Raw genomic sequence first — 20,856 nt, 5'->3', positions numbered from 1 at the left:
TTTTAAATCTAGGATTTGAGCAAGATCTAGTTATTGTAACAAAGGCTCTTTGTGTCTGGAATGCAGTGAGATTGATTACCTACCCCTGTAGGCCCACAATAAGGAAGGAAGCAATTTTGGATAACCGGATGAGCATAGTATGCAATGCTATTTCGTCCCCAGACAAATCCAAATAAAAAAAAGTCACCAGCATTAAATATATATATTTTGTCCCTTCACAAGGAACTTGAAATCAGGAAAAAAACCAAACAAACAAACAAACAAAAAACTCAAAACAAAAACACAAGCAACAAAGATACTTAAATTATTAAAAACAGGCAAATAACCTATTACACAGCTGACCAGCCTCCCTACATGCAAGGGCGCCCCTAATAAACCTAATCGGCAGATGATGTACAGAGCTCAGCATATCTTGCCACTTATTATTCATGGGAAGCAGACAGGGCTGCCAGATGACTTAAAGAGAAGTGGTCTGCATACCACTCTCCTACAAGGGTAAGGATTTAAACAGTGTTTGGAACAAGAAAAAATGTAGCCATTTTCTTGATGACACAAGAATTAATCTCTATTATTTATTGCAGGCTCCTATTGGGGGGAAGGGGTGGGTGGTACTTCAAGCATCTCCTTTTGATCTCTATCCTATACACTGAACATTGGGGTGTTCTTTTGTTTGACAGAACAGACCCTAGTATGGAGAGGAGTAGAAAAATGAACTTGCTTGAAGCTTTATATTCCAAACTATCTTTTAGAAGCTCCTTTTCTGACATGCAGCATGTTTTCCCAGTGACTTGTCTCCTCCAAATCACATAAGGCCAAAAACTCAAATACAATCCACATACGAAATGGTAAGAAAGCTTTGGGATGAACCTGATTGAAATTAGAAGGGAGTCCTAAAGGAAGATAAGATAAGGGATGAAGTACGGGAGCTAACAAAATCCTGGGTAAGGGAGACAGGGTAAGGGAGCTTATACATCTGAATTTAAGGAACAGAGATCATGATTAGAAATTTCTGACTGGATACCAGCTTCCCAGAAAATGCAAACAAAGATTTGGAAATTTATACAGAAGTTACTGATTATTCTGCAGAGAACATAAAGAGAATTAATCTCATCTGAGACTGCGGTACTATACATCAAGTGTTAAGGACAAATTGTGTCCTTAGATATGTACATGGAACGCTCAGTGACAGCAACATGAATTCCCCATGAACATCCAAGGGCGAGTTCAAACTAACTGCTCGTTCACAACTGCTATACAATAGCAGCTTGCGAGATCAGAAACTCACATTGTACTCTTTTTGGCATGATGGGCTTTTATTGCAAAACAACATAAGATTTGTAACTGGACTAATTTCTGCTTTCAGTGCTGATAGTGGGCCAGGCCATTTCAGTGTGATCAAGACTTCTAACTTGGTGACTTTGTATTAGGAAGTTATTCATTTGCACGTTCCAGATTTAAAAAACATGGAAGCATGTAAAGAAGTTTTAGTGAATAAAGCCTCTACTGCATTTTGCAAAGGGCATTTCAAAGAGAAAACTGAAAAGACATCTTTAAATTAGTTTAAACAAAGGTAACCTAATGATTCCTACTGGTTATTTTTTCCTTATCTGTAAACAGGTGTGCAAATGAATAGAACAATGCAGGCACAAGACTGCTGTATTTATTGCCTATAACCAAAGAAATTCAAGCAAGAAAAAAGGCTTATGTTATTACTCATAGCTTCTATTGTCAACAGTCTGGCTATATTAACCCTTCATTGCCCCCTTTTCTTGGGAAGTCCTCTTTAATATGGTTTCTGAACTCAGGAAAGTTTTCACTGATCCTTTACAAAGCCCAGAACAATCTACCATTCATCTCAAAGACTATACTGATACTAAAGATGATACTGCTATTTAGTAGGTTCTTTCTCCAGTGAAAAATAATTTCATTCTTAGCTCACTATACAGCCCTGTATTTCACAGAAAGTTCTATTTTCAAGGGGAAGCTTCACCAGAGTTAGACCAGTGTGAACTTATATTTTTAATTCTGGCTCTGGTGAAAGGGTTAAAAAAGAACTCCCATACATGTATTAACAAATGCATGCATCAAACTTCAGGAATGCACAATGTGCAGACAAGCCTCCTGGTGGCCACCCATTAGGCAGCCTAGACCAAACGCTGAGAAAGAATCTCTTTCTTGTACAGCACAATTAATAAAGAGAGGACGCTGATGAGGGAAGGGGGCGAATGGAAGACTAAAGGAAACATGAAGAATGGCATCTGGAATTGGATCCAAACAAATACTTTCTGGGAAGGAAAAATGTAAAGAAAATGGAAGTGCAGCAAGAACAGTACAGTGGAAATCTTGACAACTCCCCATGCACTATTTTAAGCACAAAATTTTCTTGTAAAAAACCAAGGCAACAAAATAACCTTTCGATCCAACAAGCTGGCAACCAAGGAAGCCTTTTAGAGAAGTCATACCTGAACACGATGGTTAACATTGTTTTAACCAAGAAACAGATCAATATTTAATTTAAACCACAGACCGGCTCTACTTTGGTAATTACATAACATTTCGACTTATTCATGCCAGGTGCGTGAAGTCACAGTGCCCTGTCAGAACATACAGTGCTCCAGTCCTCAAAGCAACCATGGTTGGGTGTGGTGGTGTACTTTGCACTCTTATTTCTGAAACGAGAAACTCTACATTAAGGTGTGGAAAAGCAATCCTACTCAAGGCACAAAGCCTTTAAGAAATGCTAGAAAGATAGGTTTAAGCTCAGAGTTCATCAGTTTAACTCATTGCCGACAAGCAACATACTCTTCAGGCAGGAAGTTGTTCTATGGAACTCCTGACGCAATACAAACCAAAGCAGTTACAGTGAAGTTTAATACAAACCCTCTAGAGTCCACGTTGACAAATTCTTTAACAGGCCCTGTGGTTACAGGGAAGCTGGTTTCACTCTGAGTCACTCCTGTTCAAACAGTTTACTGGAAATGGAGGGGAGGGGGAATTTTCAGAGAAGTCATGTGATGGCCAGACAAACCACAACCAGTAAAGGTTCAGTGGAGTCAAAAACAGGTCCCAGCAACGGCTGATGCTCAGTGCACAGATGGCACTCAATCATTTACAACGAGTCCTGTTTTATCTCAGGGTTTATATGGTATTAACCCTTTTTCAAGTTTGTATTCTTTAAAGGAAGCCAGAACATAATTTGGAAAGTAAACAAACAGCAAGTAACCGATAGTAACACAGGCAACTAGCAAATATTTTTTTACAGGGAAACTTGGCTCCCACAGCAGTGCACAGAAGCAAAGCCCAAGCACTCAAAGTGTAAATCATTAGTCCTTAAAGAATAAGCCACTTAAATATGAATCCAAAACACAGAAAGTCACTAACACTCAGATGTACAAAGAAGATTTAATTAGTTATCAGGGCCCCTTTAGTTACGTTCTCCTCTTAGTAGAGAGCAGCATGATACAGCAGGGGCCCACGCATTCGGTACTTTCATAGAGTTGTATTAAGTTGAATTAAGCTTTGTTTTCACCACAAACTTCATCAGCTTTTAAGTTGTTCAGTATGATACAGAAAAAGATTTAGACGTCAGAAAATACTCTACAATCAGTAACTATCATACTGGCAAAAACAGAGACAAAAAGCATATATAGGAAACTGCACAGTTACATTTGCACGGTTATTGCCGATGCGCTGCTCCAGCACTGAGTAGTAGATTCAACTTCCCCTAATTGAGAGGTTGGTTTGAAAGGTTTCACCAATGATATTCCTCTTATTTAGAGTGGGGAGCTCTGATAGAAAATTTCAGGACACTGGCACTTAACTGGACAGAACCGAAGTGACAGCCATTGGAAAAATCACTATTAAAATTCTATAAAAAATAAAATTCATAATATATAGAGGAAATATTTCCCATATCACAGGCCAAGTTAGTTTAGTGTAGTGATACAGCCAGCCGTGCTTTGCATTTACTGTAGTGTTCGTGAAAAAGCAATCCTGACTAAGCAAGGCAGAATTACAGTACTGCCAGCAGGACAACCAAGCAGAATAAAAGGTGATATATGAAGCAATAGAAGATGTGAAGCTCTCTTTAGTTAACTTACAGTAACTGTAACTGACAAACAAAAAAAAAAGAAGAAGTGGTGTTCCATTAAGATATGGGGCTTTTTCTAAATATATTAATGGAAAAATACAAAAACAGAAAGTTACACATCAGCCAGCTCATGGTTTCTCTCAAAAAGTGACTCCAGAACCCAGGTCACTTGGATTGACAGTTTATGAAAGAAAACCTGCTCAAATACGTTCTTTAACTTTAGGGAGACAATATTCTTCCCCATGCAAATTTTAACAGAATGATTGGTCTAACCCATCATACTGTATAACCCATTTTATTTCTCTTTAGTCCTTTTAAAAAATCCACAGAGAACATTTTTCTCTTCTGTCAATCACACAGACTGGATATTACTTGACAGAATGCCACAAGTATCCTCATCTGTTTTGCAAAAACGATAGTATTTCTCAGAAATAATATTGACAAGTTTTCTTAATTAAAAAACATACAAAACATGCAAAATGCCAAGCAATTTGGCTCTGCTTTGTAGGCAGCTATAACAGCTCATTAGAACTAAAGGAGGAAGCTATTTTCAAATACTAACACACCTATTTTCACACCTCCCAAATGAATGGGGAGGAGAGAGGCCTTTATATTGAAAGGATTCCTTTCCCTGTTAAATGGCGTCAAACATTTGTAGTTTTCCATTGGCATCAGATTGCCAAATTCTCTATACTATTGGGCACTGAGGATCAGAATCTGACAGTGAGGCAAGCTGATTTAGGTAACAGAAACTTTGCTATTCAGCAATTATAAGGAAACTTTAAACTGCACACACAGTAGTGATTATGCAGTGCAAACAGCGACAAAGCTTCACTTTTGTGAACGATGCCAGGATTTGCTCAAGGCCATAGGAAGAGACATTCATGCGTGCCTCTCACAGACATCTAGCAAAAACACAACAGAAAGCCAAAAGCACAAAGGAAGTCATATTAGCGTGTGGAAAATACCGTCCAATCTTCAATACTGAACTATTAGTTTTGTAACGGTACTACAATTTAATCAGATTGCCATAGCCTCACGCTGGAGTGTCTTATAGGAATCAAACTGCAAGTAAAGTTTTAAGAAATTTCATCTGGTCATCCATCCTCAAAACAATGTGCTTCAATCCAAACTCAACTGCTGAGAAAATGAAATCAAAGCGCTGATAAATACAATGTTATTTTTTCCTCAACAAACGACACTATTTCATTTGTTCACCAATCACACAATCATTGTAGTTAAGGGTATTTTTGGTCTATCTTGACAAGATTCCTCACTAGCAAAGGTTTTATATCCAAGAATCCTACCATGCATTTTAGAAACCAATCTTGGCTGCACCTAGAACTTTAAAAATCTCTCATAACTTACTGGGAGAGTCACCGTAAATAGATATGGATAGTAGTTCAATTCTGAGTCATGTTTTTGATTGGTTTTGTGGTTTGCTGGGATTTTTAAAATATGTATATGGATCAAGGATTGGTTTGTAAAATAAATATCTGGCAATGGAGCAAAAGTCAAAGTAGGTGAATTTTTGGTCGTATGCCTTTAAAAAGATGGATCCCTTAATTTACTATTATTATTTATCTAGTGCCAATGTGTTAGGCATTTTCCTGAATAGGTATTAAGATGAGCTTCTTGTCCTGAAGTGCTGGCAAGCTAGACAGCATTAAATACTATGATTAACATTATTAGACTAGAATGAATGTTTGCAGACAAGTCCAAGGAAACCTAAGGCTGTTTTTGGAAGAATATTTTCAGGGATTCTTGGGTTTATCCAAATGCTCTCTCTCTTCGGATTATTTTTTCCTGCATGCAATAACTTCTCAAAAGAGAGGGTAAGAAACATTTATACTTCTTAAAAGTCAAGACTCAGTAGTTTCTTTGCTACAGTGAAGGGCTGGTCAAAGAGAAAACAATGTAAACTCTTTTGCTGTGCATAGTAGATAGATTTTTATACGAAGGAATCAAGCTGATGCTATCGTGACCCACTTCCACCTAGTGGTTTAGTAGACAAACAAACAGGAATAAAAAGGAAGCAGAATACAGAGTAGGAATTCAGCAGCAAGACATTTCTGAAAATTCCGCCCCTCCCTTTCCCCCCAGAATTGTACATTTAGAAACTAAATAATTTCTGAACCAAGGTGCACACAGACTGCTGACCTGAACAGAAAGCTATTAACAGTCACATACTCGATTAAGATCTAATATGGGGCAACGCAAGTTGTATTATATCTATCAATAAAACTGAATTGAAAAAGGCTAAGAATAAAAAGATTCAAAGCAGCTTGGTTGCTTTTCAACATCAGGAAGAATACGTTTCCTCAGGTTGTTAAATCGGCCAAGACATTGGCAGCACAAACAGCTAGTGGCAAGGCAGGTGAGTATTATCCAGTGAAAATAAGTTGGCTGGCGATTATCTCCTCGTTAAGAGAGTTTTAAGAAACAGTTTAGCAGTTCAGCTATTTAATAATCACAGTTAGTTTAATGACTCCTACATCATTTATTAGTGGGCCTCACCTTCCCTCTAATACTTCTTTTGCCATATTTGTAGAACTTTTTTGTATTTGTAAAAGTATTGTTTGCCTTAATTTTTTTGTCTACATTAACATATCCCTGCCTTAACGGACTATAAATAATTGTTTGGTTTTCTCTACATCTCTGTATCCAGTGCAGGTTCTTTTCTAACCTATGAGCAGCCCCTCACAAAGTCACATTGGCTGCTTTCTCGCATGTTTGTTTCAGTGGAACTGTTGTCTGCTGCATCTTAATCTTGCTGTGTTTTGTGATAATTAAACGCATTCTAATATTTTGCAGTGTTCTTACTTGTGCAGCCTCTGCGTGTTCCAGCATCTCCTCAAATTCCTGATACTCTTCATCATCAGGTTCAGCACCAGAGAGTCGGGCTGCTCTGGCCATGAAATAAGGAGGCAGCTCTCCAATAGCTGTGCCAGCACCCTGGGAAGAGAATAATTATTTTAATTTTATTTTTCTTGATTAGAGCTCTTTAAAAAAAGCTCAACTGATGTTCACAATTTTCCTTTTAAAAAAAAATACTCATAAGAAGAGTCACAAATACATATAAGGTTTATCCCACCAGAACTGCAGGGGTCACTTGTTTCCAATGGAGGCTAATTATTGTTACCAGCTACACAAAGTTCTCCCAGCTTCAAATGTTATCCAAGTTACCCTGAGAAACTATATTTTTCCCCTCTCTTAGTTTAGCCACATGCATTCTCCCCCCAGCCCAAACTATAAGTCTGTAGAGTTGTAATACAGTTGAATTGTCTGTCCTGAGACTTGGCACACTTGTTTATCGGAAAACATTGCCTCAAGTTCTACTACAGTTTGAGCAAATGAAAATATGTTGAGCAGGCTGTAACTTATCTAGTATTTTATCTGTCCACAAAATGGGGTCAAGAAAGCCAAGAGAAATAAGAATCAGAGTAGGGTTGCCTTTTCACTGCAGGAAAATGATTGGTTTTCTTGGGACATCAAATGACTCATTTCAGCCTTGTGGGTAGATACAGCTTTAGTTTTTTTTTTTTTGTTTTTTTTTTAAATCAGTATTAGACATACGGATAAACAGAGGTTAATGAAACAGGAACTTGGATTAAATGCAAATGGTTTAAATATAGGATACGTAATAGCACAATAGGTGGGCGCTTTGTTGGAAAAGTGCTAACCCTTAGCCACACGCAGATGTCCCTTCTTACTAAGAACCATTAGCAAATGACAAATGCTTTTATATTCCTTTAAAGCAGCATAAAGCCCTTCAGTTTCCTTTGTTCATATTCTGTATGCAGCTGTATGTAGGGGAGAATCCCAGCTGCTTTGTATATTCTAAATCAACAGGTTGATTTTAAACACTATAAAAATACATCAGTTGTACTATTACCCAAACTCCCTGTTTGTGTACTGTATAAATACACCCCCCTGATATGTTTGTCTTCCTATTGTCCACATGTGTAACAAATTTGCATGAATACACCACCACCAAAACATCATTAGCCTGTCTATTTCTGATACATGGAAAGTTAAGCTTGGGAACAGTTATAGCTATTTTTCAGAAAAAATAATTTGGGATTATGTTCTCAAGGTGATGCAAGAACAGAAGTAATGTTTGCTTCACAACAATGTGCCAATTTGCTTGGCTTCATTTTATTCATGAAGAGAAAGGTTCCCATGTGTGTACTAGAAGTGAACTTTCCTTAAACTGGTTAAATCACAAGGTCTTTGTTACAAAACATCTCGAAAGTACAACGAGATCATATGATTCCATGTCTACTCAAGACAGATTGCCTTAATATGTAAAAAAGGAAGCATTTAAGTGATCCAAACCAACAACTATATACTATCTTTTGCAAACATTGCTGTTTACTCTTACTGTTAAAATTTCCATCTGATATTTGCTTAGAGTTTCCCTACATCAACAAGGAATTAGAAAGGCAAGTGCTAATCAACATTCTTTTGCACAAATGCATACAGTTAAAATGGGAAACTACTCATCTAGAAAGCTTCTTTTAAACTTTATCCTGGTCAAGACACAGACTGCCTGTCCTGCCAATCCTGAGAGATTATACATTTTTACCTTTTCAGATAATTTCTAATAAAAACACAAAAGAGCTGCAACACATTTAGGGTGCTATTCAATTCATAGCTTCTGTGGGGTGGAAGGCTCTGAAAACTGGCCTACCCCCAGCAGGCTGAAAGCCGTTTAAAAACACCTTCTGCAAGCCAGGTCTGTTGAGGCCCGTTTTATACTGACTGTCACCTTTTGATCAAGGAGAAAGGGCCAGGATCCACTTTGGAGCCACTCCACATGGTTACACACTAATTGTCTAACAGCAATTAGTGTTTAGTAATGTTGCTTCACTCCCTCACTGGGCACCAGGATGCTGTCAGCAACACTTCCGGTCCCTGCTGACCCAATGAGCCAGGGAACTGGAGAATTAGACAATGCAAAAGGCTCCCTCTAATACCCCTTTGTGTCTGAATTTTAAACAGCTGTATTGACTGTTTCAGATTGTAGAGATTACTAGAAATTGATAGTTCATAACTTTTTAGTTTTCATGAGTTAGTTTCCCATAATCAGACACTAATAAAAAATTCAACCTACTGTTCTTGGTTTCAGTTTGCAAGGAGAAAAATTAATATTGCTATTTATTTGTCAGATTTTGAGTTACTAAAACTGTTGGTCCATTTACTTCCTTTTCAGGAATTTAGTATTGTGTTCCACATAAAAGGATTTTGGATTTAACAGTGATAGGACCAAGAATTCTTCAGTGGTTTCTATAAAAGCAAACTGGAGTAAAGACAAAAGAAAAACAATGGAAGCAGCAGTGCAGCTGCCAATTTGATTTGACCTACAGGAAGTTAACAAGAAATGTTTAGGTTTCAGAGTAGCAGCCGTGTTAGTCTGTATTCGCAAAAAGAAAAGGAGGACTTGTGGCACCTTAGAGACTAACAAATTTATTTGAGCATAAGCTTTCGTGAGCTACAGCTCACTTCATTGGATGCATCTGATGAAGTGAGCTGTAGCTCACGAAAGCTTATGCTCAAATAAATTTGTTAGTCTCTAAGGTGCCACAAGTACACCTTTTCTTTTTAAGAAATGTTTAGGTACTCATGAAAGAGTCCAAGAAAGCATAAAACTTTATAGTAGACACCAGTGGCAAACTGAAGATGTGCCCATGGGGAAATCTACCACAGCCAAAGTTCAAAAAAAAGGTAGCTGACAATATATTTGGAGGAGGGTAGGAAGAAAGAGGAGATTACACAAAACATTTTGGCTTGCTCAGATAGTCTTGTAATTCCCCTGGTCTGAACCAGCAAGCAGCACAAAGGAAGGCCTTAGAAGGTACCTCTTGTTCTCTCTCTCCTCTCAAGATAGGGTACAATCAGTTGCAAGGCATGCAACTGTGTGTTCATTTCGGTCTAAGCTACTTAATTTTCAGTTTAGGTCAGTAATTTTATACATTAACAAAGATGTGCAGCAAGCACATTCATCCTGAGCTACATTTTCCTTGCAACCCTAGAACTTAATTTTAAATGATATTCTTATTGCTCCAACTTCATGAAGACTATGATGTGGAGCAGTAGGAAAAAAGAAAGAAAGAGTGAAAGAGATCCCGAACTTACTGTCTTATAGACGCTTGTTTGTGGGAGATTTTCAGTTAACTCTACTTATTTTTCAAATATGGAAACATTTATGCAATTTTGCTCTCTAGTTAGCAAAAGGAAACATTAAAAACGTATATTGTGTTTGTTTTTGAGAGGGCTCGGGGTTTGCACTTCTATCCTTGAAGATTTTTTTTTTTGGTAAGTATTTGTACACTGTACTTATAAACCTGTAACGTGTATGATCTACATTTAACTTCTTTGTTGGAGATAGGGTCACTGACAAATTTTAAAACTGTAATAACCAAAATATAAAGTCTATTATGGGTTATTTTCAAACCTTTAAGGCTTCCAGAAACAAGTTAGAAAAGATATACTATAGTGATCCCATTCCATCCCCAACATCTGAATTGGAGAACCAAGTATTTAATAAATTAAACCAATGGTCAGAACAGGAAGTCATCAGTGGTAACCTTTCGGCATAAAAGCAGTTCAAAACAGATATGTCTGTGTAAGTTTCAGTTCAAAATAGTTTACATTTTATGGGAAAAAGACATCTTAGCTGACCAATATTCTTCAATAAACAAATTTTAAAAAGCCAAAGAAGTGAACACTAAACTAAAATTAGAGTGCATTTCCAGGGACAAGCACCCACATCCACCTCACTAAATACCTGCCCTAAGAGTGTGCTTCAGTGTTTAGCAGATAACTTTTTTTTTTTCTTTTTTTGCTGTATAAGTGAATGTTTTCATCAGGAAAACATGGATTTTTAATTTCAGGCTACATGCAACACAACAGAAAACGGACGCAGCCCCAAGATCAGGGCACCTGCTACAACATTAGGACCTGATCCTTTCAACACATGAATAACTTCATTCACTTGAATATGCCCATGGACTTCGAAGGGAGTATTCATGAGAGTGAAGTCACTCACTTGCCTCACTGCTTGCAGGATTCAGCCCTTAATCTGCAAGCGCAGCTGGGGCAAAGAATCTCCTTTCAAAAACTTGTCTCTTGCACTTAGTTGCTCGTACATGTCATGCATTTTCTGCTAAAGTGCCTAGAAAAAACAGTTACGCTTTGGAAACAGAGGTGATTTTTATAGGACTCTACAGAAGAAATTCCTATAACAAAGTAGAAGATTTCTTTTTTTCCCCAACCTTACTCCAATCCTGGAGCTGATAAAAATTGACCCAACCATTTTCAACTGCTTCTGTTTAATACATTTTGAAGATGTTCAGATCTAATACAGACATCTAAAGTGAATCAGCAAATCATGCCTCCAACATGAAGAGTTATATGTTACTGCTGTCAGCAAAAGCCAGCATTGCTTTGTTTATTTTAGGTAAAATTGTGTAAGTTAAACCTTACCCACATGCAGGCCTCTAGCCTGACTTTTGAGATTATGGTCCATAAAGAGATGGATCCTTCAATCCCCTCCTCATCAGGACAGATAATTTGATCAGGGTACGGTGGTTCAGGAAAATTAACTGAGTTACATTCATACGCAGCAAGTGTAACTGATGCTATGTGTGGACCCTGAAAAATATATCAGACAAGAACTTTTCAGTACATTGTGTGTGCATTAAACAAGAGTTAGCTTTACCTTAAATAATATTGCTAATAGGAAACCTATCAGGACACAAAATGCATCCAGAAAATGTACTTCCACACTTTACATTAGATATAGTATATAATGTTATATACAATGGTCTTAGCCTTCCGATGCATGTAAGTAAATAAACATCCAACTCCAAACATAAGAAAATCTAAAGTGCTCCTGTTTCAGTTTTAAGGGACTATGACGTTAAAATACATGTTTCCTTGCCTGTATTAGTAGTAACACTGTAGACTTAAAACTTGAAGAACTTTAAAAAAAAATCAAAGTATACTTTTAACCAATGGTTTTTTCCCATAATATTCCACACAAGCAATTAATAAAGAAGCTGAATAGTCTTTCAGTTTCTCATGCATTGGCACAGAACAGCAATGTCTGAGATGCAAATACTGCAAAGGAATCTTTACATCTTAACAACAACAAAATGCAATTATTTCAAATATTTTTAAAAAAGATCCCATAAAAGTATTTCTACTGATTTCAGTTTTGCAAAAACAGGTTTTACAAAACCTAGGTTTTGAGCCTAGTTGGACCTGACAGTATTTTGAAGTGTTCCTCCCCTTCTCTCCACTCTTTTCTTAAAACATCAGTTAGTATGTCAGCAATCTCTTGTGCAAATCACAGTCTTTCTGCTTCAGTTTCCAATGTGTAAGGTGCTCAGAAAATTGTTTGTAAAGCGCTTTAAAGCTCAACTTTTGTGCAAGTGCCAAGTATCATTATTAATGAAATTAAGTTGAGTCACGGACTCTGCCTTCTATTAAAGGTTACCAACGCATTTTATTGAGGCCAGATCTTAGGTACAGATGGCTTCAAATGTGTACAAGAACCAAAATGCAATACAGTTAAATAATGGAACAAACTGCCATTGTAGGACTATAAAATAGTAAAACTACTATAAATCTGTGCAAATAGTTCAGATTTATCCTTATGCTGGACATCAAGAGTTTCAAAAACAAAGAATCGGCTTAAAAATCACCTTCCAACATCTGTGTTTCAGCAACATGCTCAAACTGTATAAATTGTTTAGAAATTTTTATTAAAACAGATTTTTTGCAAACTTAATTTCACCCACAGTCTTAGCCTTAGCAGAATAAATTAATAATCAATTGTGTTTACATACACAGCAAGTATTGCTCAGTCTTTAGCTTCTGCTATTAATTACATGGTGGGTTTTTGTCATCATTTTGGGAGATATTCTGTCAACAATTTTCCTCTGTGTTTTTTTTCTTAAGTGACTCTCAGTCTATTAGATCAGCAGGGAATCACAGTACAAAAAGCAAATCGAAATTATATTTATTATACAGCGAATAAATCTGTGAATGTAATGATAATGGGAAGAGAGTGCACTTGATGCACAACACCTATTGCTTGGACAGCTCTATTTCCCTTTATACGGTATTTTAAAAAAATATTTTAATACAGAGACCAGGGACTATTTGGGAGAGTTTATGGGCTTGTTGCAGGAAATACTGGGTGAAATTTCATGGGCTGTGTTAGGCCCACAGAAGTCAGAGTAGAAAATCACTCTGACCTTAAATATCTATGAGAATGAACAGCTTACTGAGTTCTTATCTAGACATTGGGAGGTGGTTTTTCATTGGGTTCACTCTTGTCAATATTAGCAGTTTCTCTGAACCGACTGGAACAATAGAATTACAAAATTTAGTATATGTAGCAAGTTATTTTAGGTATACAAAATAGTGGAAAAGTCCTACTGAGAAAATACCTAGTCTATTTTAATTTTCACATGGTAACTTTGGCTATCAGTTATAGGCTATTCAATTCTAGACCACTGAAACAAGTAAGAAAATTTCCACTTTGCTGTCAAGCCAATTCTTTTACCTGTACCTCTCTCCTTGTTCTTTTGTTGGGAGACTGATCTGATGCTCAATAGGCATTAACTTGAACTACTTTCCGTAATTATTTAAATAAAGTTATAGTTCTGATCTCATGGTAAATTAGGAGCAATTCCGTCAAAGGAACTGCACTGAAGTAAAGACAATATGAGAGCAGATTCAGACCTGTTAAATACCAAATAATTGTTCTGATTCTGTAGGGCAAAGACACTGCAGACGGGTGAAAAATTACTAATTATCTGTACTGCAGTACTGTCTAGAGGCTGGACCCTGTATGTATCCATAGTAAGAGGCAGTCCCTGCCCCAAAGAGTTTACAATCTAAACAGACAAAGGGCACGACAAAGAAAGTACCCCCTTTTTATACATGGAGAACCAACACCAGAAAAGATTAAGTGACTTGTCCAAGGTCAAACAGCAAGTCAGTTGCAGAGCTGGGAACTGAAACCAGATCATAAGATCATCCCTTCCTTGATAGGCCCTAAAATTTCAAGGAATCTTGATTTTTTTCCCTCCTATACCCAGATAGCTTCATGCATTAAAAGATCTTTTAAGGCCTTGTGCCTCAAGCTGTAAACTATTCAAATCTGCAACATAATTCTCCTCAGCTGAAAATTTGCATTGAGGAAAACCCCAAAGTCAAGTGCCATTGCTCATGGTCTCTTGAGGGTAAGGGCAAGTTCATTGCCAAGGTTGTCAGAGACATGGGGTGTGAATCAAGAAGTATGATTTTCAGTTCCACAAAATTTGGAAGACATACCACAGTATAATGTAACTGTGGCCAGCTGTGATGAAAGACTGCAAGTGCAGAACCGGTTAGTTTCAATCTTATAGCAGCGTAAGAAAAAAAGTACAATTGGCAGCACAGTAATGCCCTCTGCTTTACTTCAATAAGTGAAATTACCACTTTCTTGAAGGCCAAGATTTTGAAATGAAGGCTTGCGGACAATTTACGATAGGTCCCTGCCTGGAGAAGCCGACATTTTAACTTTGAGCACAGCAAGTGAAGACAAAGAAAATGTAATAGGGGGTCTGCTAAGGATAATTGTTATAAAAGCAAACCACACACACACAACCCCTATTCACTGTTTAACAACTTGCCACAATTAATAGCCTAGGTTCCCTCAGATCTTCTAACAAGTGTTGCCATCTCTTGAATGCCTTAATTGTCTCAAATACACATCTTCCTATTAACCCAGCTCTAACTGTTTCAACAACTGAAGTCTGCAAAAGGAAAAATCCTAAAGCAAGAAGCAGTAAATGGAAAAATACATTTCAGAATAGAGCTGAAAACATCCCTCCAGCCACCTGACGACTAAATCAATTTGGCACAACTCTTCTACTGAAATGCAAACAATTCTATCATGGAAAAAAGTTGAAATTATGGATCCCACAGAAACCACATTTTAACTGGAATAAGAAATAAAATGTAAAAGGTTCATTTAGAATGATGATCAAGTGTGGAGTACTCAAATTCAGAACTAGCCATGTAAGAGAGGCAAAACAATCTTGTGCCCCTTACTTAAAGCAGCTGAGCTCTGCTGCTTTGAGTAAAGTCAACTGGACAACATACCATGGTTTGGCAGACTGCATGTGATATTTCGGATATGTGTTTTTGTTCCAGTTCAGACCTGCAAAGCCCACATACAGTATCTAGTCTCAAGAACCGAGCCTCCATTATGAATGTACAATGCTTTGGTCCACAAGTCCATAATTTCCCCTTGAATCTCAAAAGACTGGGGTTGGTCTAACTCAGTGGTGGGCAATCTGCGGCCCGGGAGGGCAATCCACTCAACTAGAAATGTGGTCCTGACAGGGCAAGAGCTGTTGTAAGGTCATATCATAAATGTTGCAACAAAGACAGGTGCCATTTTATTTTATATCTAGCAATAATGATAGTCAAACTATGTGGGTGGGGTGATTTTCAAAGACACAAATGGGCGTTGGTACCCAATTCTCATTGGCTTTCAATGCAATTAGAATGCCCAGCCCCTCCAGGCCCTTTGAAAATACCTGCCTATTTTCTTCAAGTATTTTCTTTTTGCTCTTTGAGTCTAAATATTAATCCTCAGTCACAGTTTTTGACCTTTGTCTCACCCATGTACCCATGTTTGCTTACCAAATTTTCTTTTTTTAAAAAAAGGCATTAATGGCTTTTCCAAAGTTTGAGTTAATTTTTATGGTGGGTCAATTTACGTAACCTGTTAAGAAATACCTGCTGCTTAAGTCTAACTTTAGGTCCATCTTTAAATGGACATACATTTTAAAATCACTCCAATCCCCGTTACACTAAATAAACGGCAGCAAAACTGGTAGGCTTAGTAGAGGTATGGTTTGTCAAAGAAGCCAGAAGAATCATTAAAATGTCAAGTTAAGTAATATCTAATCACCAATTTTCTCCTCTTCCCCCCAACCCTATTTTCTTCTTTTTAATTGCAGGGGCAAGCACTGACAGGGGCAAAAAATACTGGAGTCAGTAATCTTCTGCTGATTCGGGGGAGAAACATTTGCTCTCCACACTCTTACAATGACCAACAGGAGCCTGTGGTTAGACTGGAATGTGATTTGTTAGAAATATTTGTGCAATTTATAAATCAAATGAGACAAGGGGTGGTCACCAGTAAGGACTTGATGCAAATCTATTTTTGGCAAAAGTAATTTAGGGGAATCACTAACTATGATACATTTGGATACATTTGGAGCCCTAGATTTATTTTTCATTCAATGCTTTGATCAATCACCAAAGTTAGAATCTACCCATTGTTATTCTGGGGTAGGAAGTTATTCTGGAAGGCAGCATTTAAAGTCTCCAGAAAGCACAGATTTCCAAACAGGTACAACACATTTAAGTAGAAGCAATTAGTACAGATTTTTTACTACCTTCTCACTCAAAGAAAAAAAAGAAAGGGGGGGGGGATAAAAATTAAGGATATGTATTTCAAGATAAAAAAGTCAAATCACATCCTCAAAAATGTCAGCATGTAAACTATATTAGAAAGTCTTTAAGATAAGGGGAAGTAAGTATCAAAAGAAATATCTATGGTATTTCTATGTTACTTATTACTTTGGTATCTATGCAATGAACAAAATTATGGAGCATCAAACTGTATATCAAATGTGGTTCTCAGCTTTCCCTTTACAGATCATGCACATTGTTGAAATGATGCTAGCCCCACAAGTACATCTAGATCTAATTTTAACATTTTATATTTAGGAAGATATAATTTTAGACTAGCTCTAATTTAAAAACATTTTATGACAAGGAAAAATGATACAACTTCCACAGAGATGGGGGATTATCTTGAACGTATTCTGGTGGGCTATAAACTTGTTTTCTTCCTTGCAGATGGAATTTTTAGTACTTGGTACAAGACTCACCCCTTACACTAAAAGGGGAAAATGTGTCATTCTATATTTGATTTAAGATAAATAAGAAAAACAAGAGCTAGTTTCTCATGGGAAACAGCCTGCTAGCTTTGCCACAGCCTGCGACTCATCTCATACTTATCTACTAAGTCATTACACCTCTCAGGAAAGCAAGACTAAGTTACAGCACCTTTTATCTTCAGGACTGGCGGGCAGCTAAACACACAGAAAACTGTTCATTTCAGATGTGACTAAAAGGGAAAATTGGCATGGAGATAGTTGGCTAATAAGCCAAAGCATTTTCACCCCAACTGCAACAGCTTGGAATCAGAGAGGTTGCTAGTCCATATTCATCTAAGTACAGACTATGAGCATGTGTAGATTTCTGACTCTGGGAAGTTGTTTTTCCTCCCTCTTCTGAAATCAACCCAGTCTGTCCACATATCACGAGGGCCCAAGAAGGCCGAATGATTTCACATATTATCTGAGTTGCAATGAAAGCTGTAAAGCGGGAGTTAAGAACAAAGACGTTTTCTCAGCTTGGAGCTTCTTTAGCTTTCCAAATCATTTGGGCTAGCTTTGATGTACTAATTTTGTATTCCCATATTTGCACTAATTTTACATCAGGAACCTATACATTTAATTTAGCTCTTTTCTATTCCCACCTCAGTTAAGTCTTTCCTCTCAGAGCATGGCTAATGGAAATACCAAATGATGAACAAGCAGCTCCAAATACAACCGAACAAGAGTCACCAGGGGATGATGCACGTGGTGCTGTTAAATGTGCAGCATAGCCATGGTGTTACTTCCAGGAGAAACTCGGGCTTTGGCATGATATTAAAACAAAATACAGCTATTTTACAAGAATACTTACGGTAAATGAAAGATGCCACCCAGAACACCCCCCCTCCCCTCCTCAGTAGCAGTTACAAGCAGATTTCTGGTTGCCTATGGGCAGAACTGGAATGCGAGGCAAGGTAGGAAGTGTGAGGGTTTATACGCTGCTCCTGTCCTCCCTCAACACCCATCTGTCCCGAGGTCTGCATTCTCCCACTTTCCTCCTTTAACCAGTGATATATTTTTATGATCAGTGAAGAGCACATTATAATATCAATTCAAACGGACATGGTGGTAAAGCCTACTCTTAGCCTTTCCAGCTGTATCTTGGTTTGCTGGGTTATGTTGTGCGTTATCTCTGCCCTGTTCTTGTGAGCAAAGAGCAACATGAAACATACAAAATTGAGATCTGCATATGGGAACAGAACAGAGGAAATAACAGGATGTGTGCATGACTGGGAAAACACAATACACAAGGGTATTGTAGGGTCTCCCAGCAAAGCAGCTTGAATTGCAGGCACAATGCAGAAGAGAACTGAGTAAATAAAAACAAAATTTGTTTTCATAAGAGAGTTTGAAATATTCAGCTTGTAAATCTTTGAAAGATCAAAATATCATGCCAAGCATCTACTCTACTCCCTTGATGGATATAACTCCAAGTCACCGCTGCTGGCTAAAACGTTCAATATTGTTTAAGTGCCACCACTACACTAACATCTTATAGACATTTAAAGACTAAGTGCCAGGAAGCCATCCCCTAGCGTACTGATTCACCTCATGCAAGAGGTTTATTATAATGATTCAGGCTTCAGAAAAGATGTCTAGATTCTGATGTCTGACCACTTTAAATACCATTGGGAAGACACACACAACACTTCTGTGATCTCAGAATTCAGTTCCCTGCTCTGTATATATTTACGATTGATATGGACAGATAAACATTAGCATGGTTTGTCCCACAGGACTCACATGTTATGATAGGCACCCTTAAAAATAAATAAGATTTCACATGGAGAGAAGACTTAAGAAAATTAGCATAAGAAATTTACCCAACTAAATTGGTAGCTCTGCACAGTTTAATCTACTAGGACTCTTGCAATGCATAGTTGCGTATTTAGTCTAAATGCTTCCAGCATCAAGCAGAATAGAGCTCATGTGAGAACTAATGAGGTGTTCCCATCAAACAGTGATAGACAGAATTAATTTTCTAAGCTCCATGTTGATCCATGTGTTCCAGGATGTTTCAGTTCACTGTAAATAGCTTAGGACAGCTAAAGGAAGTTGGCATGAAGGAAACAAATCAGACAGAAACAGAGTCATGAACAATCCTCATACAAACAGGCTCCATTTCAAAATATTTTTGAATCACGTTCTGTGTTCAACACATTTTTCTTTCAACTACCTTTCCTGGTCAACAACAGTAATCTGATCCCAGCTATTGGACAGGACAGAACTGACACTTGTTTAGTTTGTCCTAGGCTTGTAAGCTGACATGCAAACTGAAGAATGATGCAAACTGGATATGGACACTTTCTTCAAGTGGAAGAATTGCATGCAGGGGGGAAAGAGAAAACATTTCCCATCTTGCTAAAGAAGCAAGTTCTTTGTTTGTTTCTCACATTTTTCTACACACATGGAACCCATCAATCTTCCAATTACTAACATTAATTTTGAAGGATCCACATGAGAAGGGTAAGACTCCTTGCAAAGTAGTGGAGAATCAGTAAAAGGCAGAGTCTTCCAGCCAATAATTTAACAGCAACATTTTATACATGAACAACAAAATGGAGGCTGCCATTCTGGCAACTTTTAAAAATGGTTCTTGCAATCAAAAGCTGGAAAGGCAGGTGAGTGCATGGGGTTTGCAAAATTACCCAAATGGTAACTTTGTTCCAATCCCAGCACAGGGTGGAAATGAAAACAAGTTTGCTGATTCTCAGAAATAGTATGACCACTTCACAAAATTACCACACAACTGGACAAAACCCATCTCCAGTGTTACCAACTCTTGCAATTTTACCATGAGTCTTGGGATATTCGGTGTTCTTAAAAGCCCAGCTCCTGGAGTCAGATGATTACATAGGAATTGCAGATTTCATTTAAGAAAAATAAGATTTTCCTGCCATGTAGACTAAAAAAACCCACGATCTGACTGTACTCTAAAGGCTCAAAACCCAGAGGCAAAAGAAACCCCCCCCCCCCCGCATATTTGTTTGTTTAAAATTTCATGATTTAAAGGCAATCTCATGATTTCAGAGGGCCTGACGTGGTTTTTGAATGATTGGGGTTCGCAACAGTATTTGTACAAGTTAATTAACCAGTGATTATTGCACAAGATGTTTGGATTTTAAGTCAGCAGATCCCAAACTGAATTACCTGACATTTAGGTCAGACCAAGTGGGTCTTTTTTCAGTTCCAAGCTGCTGAACTCATGGAAGACCAGCTTGTGAGCTCCTGGCCCAATCAATCAAACAAACCCCAGAACTGATTCAAGCCCAAAGCACACTAATCTCCAACCTAGAAGGAATCCAAACACACTCCTTCTGTGCCCACTTAGTTGTAAGGAGGATGCAAGATATTTAATTCATCTTCTGTCTTCATAAGACTGTTTTTATCACTTATAGTGGACGGCAGTTACTGCAATGTCACTTCCTTTCTTTTATTACAAGATTTTTCACTGAGGTTTCGTTACAGAGACTAACCCCACATATGAAAGCTTTGAAGACTTTAACGTCCCTTCCATCATCCACACACAATGCATTCCTGTATTCTGCCACTGTGGGTGAGGCCTGGAGGTTCTTGTTACACTCTTACATTTCCTGTTTGTTCTATTTCATACCAGGACTATCAATGAAAACATATTCAACAGTTGCTCCACTTGCCTCTAGTGGTAATTAGACATACAAATTCATTTTTAAAAATATCACGCAACTCCAACAGCTGAAACTGGTTTTCCCCCTCACATATCTGATC

General features: G+C 37.7%; 1 protein-coding gene across 8 annotated transcripts in view; it reads right to left on the bottom strand.

Annotated features, from left to right (window-relative positions):
* VMP1 (vacuole membrane protein 1) overlaps positions 1–20,856 on the bottom strand; it is an 89,018-nt gene that overhangs the window by 40,062 nt on the left and 28,100 nt on the right. For all 8 annotated transcript variants that reach the window (XM_074975029.1, XM_074975034.1, XM_074975028.1 and 5 more), the window contains 2 exons: positions 11,579–11,746; positions 6,914–7,045 (listed from right to left, as the gene is read on the bottom strand). In XM_074975029.1, coding sequence (XP_074831130.1) covers positions 6,914–7,045; positions 11,579–11,746 — 300 coding nt within the window. The remainder of the gene's footprint in view (positions 1–6,913; positions 7,046–11,578; positions 11,747–20,856) is intronic.

This window comes from Natator depressus, chromosome 17 (genome assembly GCF_965152275.1).
Source record: "Natator depressus isolate rNatDep1 chromosome 17, rNatDep2.hap1, whole genome shotgun sequence".
Lineage (NCBI taxonomy): Eukaryota > Metazoa > Chordata > Testudines > Cheloniidae > Natator > Natator depressus.
This window is presented reverse-complemented; position numbering and strand designations above follow the sequence as displayed.